The following is a 7,546-nucleotide window of genomic DNA, read 5'->3' as shown; positions in this document are numbered from 1 at the left end:
TGTGTTAATTGCTTTAAAAATTTGCACGAAAGCAAGCTGTCTCTTCTAATTGTAAGATCTATTAGTATACCACACAGTATTACCATCCAATACTATATAGAATACTCATCACCAAATCTATTTTTTCGGTACAAAACTTTCTCCTGATTTCGCTAAGATTGATTGGAAAAGATGTAACCTAATATTTTGAATAAATAATTAACTACGACTAGGGTAAATTAAAAATTTTTCTTTGTCTTAATGCGTAATATCAAAAATCCCTTATTAATGCTACACCGCCTATGTGTTTTATTGACATAAGGGATCAAGTAAAAATACTTTAAGAAAATTCACAACTTCATGGTATACTGAACCCTCGTATATTACATTACATTACAAAGTGTCGCAAATTTCTTCAAAATGAAACACAAATTCTTGAGAAAAATTTCTCAACACTTGAAGGTCTCCTAAAGATAAAAAAAACTAACTTTCCGTAGATCGATAATGAATTTATCAAAAAAACTTTTCTCACCGTTAGATATCAAATTCGCAAAATCACTGAAAACGACTTTACTGACTTGATACTACTTAATAACGACAAAAGGTTTGTTTACAAAACTAATAGACTAATTGCCGAAGGTATTTTGTTCATTTCTAGTGTTGCGAAACTAGAAACAAACGATTACTAAAATTTAATCCTTCTGCATAATAGTAGTAAATAGTTTTGTAGAATCTGGGCTGGTAAAATTATGAAATGTTTTGTTTTACTTTGTGCAATTAAAATAATCATTTTAATAAATGGAATTTTTGTTGTATGAAAAACAATGTGAGATTTTATATTTTCACATTTGTATAACATTCCCCTAAAAACTGAGAATGTTTTTCAAAAGTAACGTTAAGAAACTTTGTCAATTCAACTATTTAACTGCGTCTGTGATTTAAGGAAATAAGAGGCTGTTGCCGCTGACTTCAAGTATATAGCCGGAAATATCTGTCAAAAGCCGATTGTCTGTGTTCAGTATTTAAATCTAATATTTTAGAATACAAATTTTTAATATTATTGAAATCTTTGCGCGTCTGTCTGTTCATCTGTAGCATCAGTTCCACTGGAACAGCGGATGGTTGAGTTTCGAGGGAGGTACCGCCCCCGGATTCCAAAAATTCGTTGGAAGCCATTTCGACTATTTTCATTTTCGTACGAATTTAATCAGCCGAGATATTAATAAAAAACTCTGAAAACGCCAATTTGTATCCTGCAAATTACTTTTTTTCCTGAACATCTTTGCTATTCGGCTTGCTGCGTCAAAGCTCCTACGAGGTGGAATTTCAAAATTGCCATCTTTTCTGAACACATAGTAAAATTTTGTATGGAGTCACGCGGCCCTTTTATTCCTCTGCCACTTTTCTCTGTTTTTTGATAGTGATTTTTTATGAAATTTTCTTAAAAAGTATGGGATTTAAAAACATTTTCCTGTTTGTCGTTTAAATTTGAAATATCTCCGCGAATTTCACATATCATTGCTGTTCAGGTGTTCATAGAATTTATAAATTTTGCTTTGGCCGCCAGCCCGCTTGTTAGTATTAAGCTGCGTTTACACCGACGCGGTCACGCGTTCGCGCGTAAAGCGTTAACCAATCAGAAGCGAGTTTAGAGGCGGCATTTGCCGGATGGTCGGACTTAACTTCAACTTTTTGAAGCGTCAGTTTCAGGCATCTCCTTTCAAACGTCCAGTTTATATCATGTTTTTTAAATGATTGCACTTTCAAAAACTCTTCTTGATTGAAAAAAAGTCAAATCGACTCATCTTAATAAAAAATACGTATGCTAATAAAATAAATAGCTTTATAAATTATTTAAAGGAAAATTTTCAAGTTTATTAGCAGTAATAAACCTTAAGACACAATAACACGCCGAACAAATGCTAATTCAGAAGTCAAACAACAAAAATCAGCGTTATATTTTCAAATTTTCACAGGACTAGTTTCGATGGTTTTACCGAACCACCATCCTCAGCTGCAAAAGCGCAAATGATGCTGAAGTATTATTAATATATTATTAATATATGAAGTATTATTAATATATGAATGACTAATTGAAGTAATTGCTGTTACATTTAAAGTAAAAAATATGTACATAAGGCAAAAACTAAAATATTTTTTTAAAAAATTGCTATTTTTAATTAATTTAAAAATAACTGCTTTTTTTAAGTCTGATATTTAATTTAGTAATGCTGTAAATCTTACATATATTTAAACAAATTACACTTTTTTATTACATTATTTAAACCAATTAAGGGAAGTTTATTTAAGGAAGCATTTAAGGCAAGTTCCATACATCATGCAAAAACTTTTATGGTATTCTACTCCATGAAATATTTACTCTCCAAAATAGAATCATGCAATTAGGATTATTTAATTATCATTCAAAAAATTCATAAATAAATTAAATTATATGTATACAGCGTTTGATATATACAACCATCCTTTTCTGGGATATCTTATTGCCATCTTCCATAAGATTCTTTTCTGCGATATTCTGACAAAATATACTGTTCTGTTTTTCAATAAGTAGATCAATGAAGGCTAGAAATTCATCGAATGGATGATCTGTCATGCGAAAGTAATTAAAAGAAATTTCTTTTCGTTCAAGTGCATTTCTTCAATTAAATTATTTGCATCTCCTTGCTGCAGTTATCTCTCACATATTAATATAAAATCGTAAAAAGTGAAAATACCACATAAAAATTTCAGGTTTTTTTCCCCCCCAAGTTTCCAATATGAAGCGCCATCTAGTGCGAGCATATGACAACTTTTAAAGCGAACGTTGCCGCGCGGCCGATGCTATTCGCACCAACGGTGCGATTCATGGAGGTAAGAAAACCTCCTTAGTGTCAGGGATAAATAGAAGGGCTAGCTCATTTCTTTGTTCGACTCCTCGCCGACGCGAGCCTAGTCAACACCTCCTTCTTTGGCCTAGTGGGGGGACGTAACAGGCAATAATCTGACGTCACTGTGATGCCACCTGTCCTGATTTCCCGCGTTTAAAACAGTAGTTTCATTGAGCTGCGAGACGATTTTCTAGAGGTTACATATCCCAAATTAATTTTAATAATATATATATATATCTGTTTTCTAATAATGTATATATTTAAAATAATTTATATATATGTAATTTTAGTCAGTTTTTATTTTAAATTCTATATTGTAAAGTATCGTTTACGTAATATGGCTTTTTGCGCGGCAGTAACGTGCCGTAGCACTTACAGAAGTATGAAAGAATGAGATATTTTACTTCATGGGACCAAACGATCCAAATGAGAGTTTGCTTTTGACGAAAGAATGGATACACAAATGTCAAAGAGAAGATTCTATTAATGTGAAGAGCGGAAAAATCTGCAGCGAACATTTTCTATGCAGTATTTATGAAGATGATATGAAAAGTCGCTTGTTTGGATAGCCACAAAAAGAAACTATTGAAATGGAATGCTGTGCCGAAAGTAAATTATGATGACAATAATAAATCGAAATTGATGATGGCAATAATAAATCGAATTTTAATGATTTTGAAATAAAACTCACAAATGAAAATGTAGATCAGCCTGAATGTTTAAGGATAAACAAGAATGCATTGATAATTTGAAGAACAAAATAATATCCTTAGAAAATTGTATTAAATTGTATTAAAGTATTGAAAAATAGAGAAAAGAAAAATTTTAGAATGTTTGTTCAGTGACAAAGAAGGTGGACGACATCTAGACAGAAATTGGTATCAGAAATTAAAATCTCAAATAGCGAAATTTGGGGGGGGGGGAGCACAAATCGGAGAATTTGGAAAAATGTCTAAAGCCTATTTTTATAAAGACGCAGATTAATGCATTACTGAAAAAGAAGAAAAAAATCAGGTGGACTAGTGAAAATATCTCATGTTGCATTGTCATAACAGCTCTGTCATCTTAAAGCTATGATTTTTGGAAAGAAAAAAAATTAAGAAAAAAATTGGAATATCTTTACCTAGTATTATCAAATTAAAGAAATGGTGTTTATTTTATAAAAAATAAAATAAACACCATTTCTTTAATTTGATATTTTTTAGTGTTTTCTAAATTTTAGTGTAGTTTAAGAATTCAAAATAATTTCAAAGTAATGTTCTTACTCTAAAGAAGGAAAGTAATTCAAAGAAAGATATTCAAAGTAATGTTCTTACTCTAAAGAAGGAAAGAGGCGAATATTTGTATTCTGTAGAAAAAATATGCGTTCTCAGTTTCGACGAAATGCATATAGATTGGAAACTCTGCTATGACTCTAAACTGGACTAAGTTGGTTCTTTTCAAAATGTGCAGTTTGTTTTAATCAGAGGTCTCATTTCGCGCTCTGCCTCAAATTACTGAGAAACCGCGTTTTAGATGGAGTATTTGTTTTAGAAGATGTAACTGTTTTAAATTTTAATATTATTAAAGAGGTTTTAAATAGAGATTGAGAAGAAATCAAATTGTGTCACAAACTAAAACCAAATTATTTAATGGTCAAGAAAACGAGAGACAAAAAGTTGCTCCAGAGAAAACATTTTTTTCAAAAAGTACCGCAAAAGGTATACTCTACCCCACAGGAAATCAGAAAGCATCTGACTTCTATGAGTTAATCGATAATATCTTCGGTATTATGAATAGTACCAACAAGAATAACAAGTATTTAACAAACTAATTTTGTTAAGTACTTGTTAAAGTTATTCTTATTGTATCCTTTGTAACTAATTATTGATTAGATTTTGAGCTAGATTAGCATTCTAGATAAAATATAATAGTATAAAACATCAAAGTAATTGGCATAAAAAGACCTGCTTCCTTTACTTACACTTTTGAAAAATTAAATAACTGTTTTAGGTACTCTGAATAAAGCTATTTTGTCAATATTAAGGTAACAATCTTATATACATTTATTTAATTGTAATATAGATATAAGTATAAATTACAAAATTATTTAAAAAATATCTATTATATTGAATCGGAAGAGAATTATAACAATGTAAAATTTACAATTAGGCAAAAAATCAAACGTAGGTTAGCAGAAATGTTGCCATATATGTCATATATGTTTAAACCTATGTCAATGTAAAGTTGTTTTTTGAGTAAATTTAAATAGCTGCTATTATAGTTATCTTAGAAGCAGCATAAAAATTCTCTGTTAGCATGCAAATAAAGAAATGATTAGAAATAAACGTGTATTAAATAAAAAAAACCTGCAAATAAAAATAAAAAAAAAAAAAAAATCACGGAACTTTATGTTAAAAGAGTAGCACATTTTATCTATTATTTTTAAATTGAGTAAGCATTATTAAATTTTTTAATGGTTCAGTCTAAAATGCATAAAGCAGTAACATTGCCCCTTCCAAATTATAGCTATCTTTCACACACAGCTCATTTTAAACGCTGGTTCAAAAACGCTAATTTCCAAGCCGTGAATTATATTGGCCCGCTCAGTGTCATCATGGCTTCAGGGGATGATGATTCTCACTTTCTTCTTCTCACTTTCTGCTTCAGGGTAAAAAGCTCTATGAGCTAGCCCTTCTCTTCTAAGTCCTGTTTGCATTATTGTATTACTGGAGTGTAAGCTTTGGTGTTAAATATGGTAATTTTGACATTGAAACAAAAACAAAAGCTTTTCTTAGTTCAATTATTCTTATTCCACACATCAAAATCTTTAAATTCATTCGACTAGATAATACAGAAACATAATACAACAGTAGAATTAACTTTAGTGATGTCTTTATAGATTTGTAGTACAAATGTAATTTCTTTCCCAGCTTGGATTTCTTATAAAAGTACATCGTGAGAAATTGTATTTTCTAATGGATTTTAAGGATAATAAATATTTTCATTATTCACTTCTGTGATTTTTTTTTTTGTGTGTGTGTGTGTGTGTGTGTGTGTGTAGAGTGTACATTACTCTGAATGGCAGGTAACAGGAAAATGAGTAAACATTTTCATTAACTTTAGAAGAAAAAGTCACTTGCAAATTTTAATACTTTTAACTTTATTGTTTTATTTTAATTTGTGTGCTAAGAAAATATGCTTACTGATTCAGTGCCGATATTAAAGACATATTAGACAAAAATTAAAAATTTGTTCAAACAGATTTAATTTCAAAGAATGTGGAAACAGTCATAAATGAATAGCACAATTTAATAGTCAGTCTTACACGCTTTCCAAACCAGCATTTTTTAGAAGTGTAAAATATCATGATTTTAAAATACTGGAGTAATAGGTGGACGATCTTCCAAAACTTCTATGATGTTTTCAGCAGTCAAAGCACTCAGTCTCTGCATTGCTGTTTCTTCAGCAGCTGCAATATGGGGAGTGACAACTGAAAAAAATACACCTTATATAGTAAAATTTATTGAAAATCATTACGTTTTAAGTAACTAATGTCATTAAAGTAAGATGAAGGGTCCACAATTAATTCCGAAATGGTGTATCATTTTAAAATAAGTTAGTGACGTTAGAGAAAATTGGAGAAAAAATTTAAAACCTAACAAAAGTAAGTTACTAAGTAAACGTTCCTTGACGAAATTGCCATTCAAAATTTTATTTGTAACAAATGCATATAAAATCATACTATTTTTCCTAAAACATATTTCCCATTTTTTTATTATAATTTATAATTTCAAGCAAAAAAGGAAAACGTATATATTACTTAAGGGAAGGATTTTGATAACTTGGTTGCTATAGCGAATTCCAATTTACGCTTGACCCGGCACCAGAATTTCATTTTCAGCACACTAAGGTGTTTAGTACTTCCGCTCGGTAAAAATTTAAGGTAGTAATAATTCAAAACAAAATACATCTTTGCTTGGTTTGGTTTATTTTTTGATTATGCCAAAGCACTTGAGGGCTATCTGCCTAAGAAGAGGGACGTCTTCTTGGAGGACTTTGTAAGAGAAACTGGCTCCTATACACGTTACGCATGGGAAATACCCTTGTAGCAAACCCGTTTGTGGGATTCAAACTTCTGACAGAACTTCGAGTGGTCAGAGTTTTTATCGCTTGGTCCCTAGTGGGCTATAACTTTGCTTAATTGTTACTTAAGGGAACAACTGAGCTGGTGCCCTAGGCGGCAGCTTTTATTTATCATTTATTTATGCTTATAACACGCTTTGGGCGTCATATCTGCTTATATCCCTCCTTAAGTTGCCATACTTGTAGCCGATCCTAGTCTTCTTACTTTGTATTATGATGTCTTTTTCAATGAATTCATGAAAGAAAAAGCCCTTTCTGTCCTGCATCGCAAGAGCATTAACTGCATATGTTTGAAGTTTAATTAAAGCATTAATTTCATGAAGGTTTTTTCTGGGGAAGAAGTCGCATAGAGTCATTTTGGCCCTAGATTTCTTCCTTTATTTTTATTTTTAGTCCGAAGGGGCAATTTGCCCTGAAAGACTATTAATTTCGTTTTGGCATTTTGCGTCGAAATCTTTAAACGGCTGTATCACTTTTCAAATCGTTGCCACTATATATTATCGCCTTGTCTTATATTTAAAGAAATTAAATAATGAAGAATCTGCATAAACGTA

General features: G+C 30.8%; 1 protein-coding gene across 2 annotated transcripts in view; it reads right to left on the bottom strand.

The window, feature by feature from the left end:
• Positions 1–6,090: 6,090 nt before the first annotated feature.
• Positions 6,091–7,546, bottom strand: part of LOC118183819 (glyoxylate reductase/hydroxypyruvate reductase-like) — a 52,896-nt gene continuing 51,440 nt past the window's right edge. For both annotated transcript variants that reach the window (XM_035353425.2, XM_035353426.2), the window contains one exon: positions 6,091–6,339. In XM_035353425.2, coding sequence (XP_035209316.1) covers positions 6,221–6,339 — 119 coding nt within the window. In that variant the 3' untranslated portion in view covers positions 6,091–6,220. The remainder of the gene's footprint in view (positions 6,340–7,546) is intronic.

This window comes from Stegodyphus dumicola, chromosome 7, assembly GCF_044657685.1.
Source record: "Stegodyphus dumicola isolate Sdum_Otavi_A_Nest chromosome 7, ASM4465768v1".
Lineage (NCBI taxonomy): Eukaryota > Metazoa > Arthropoda > Arachnida > Araneae > Eresidae > Stegodyphus > Stegodyphus dumicola.
This window is presented reverse-complemented; position numbering and strand designations above follow the sequence as displayed.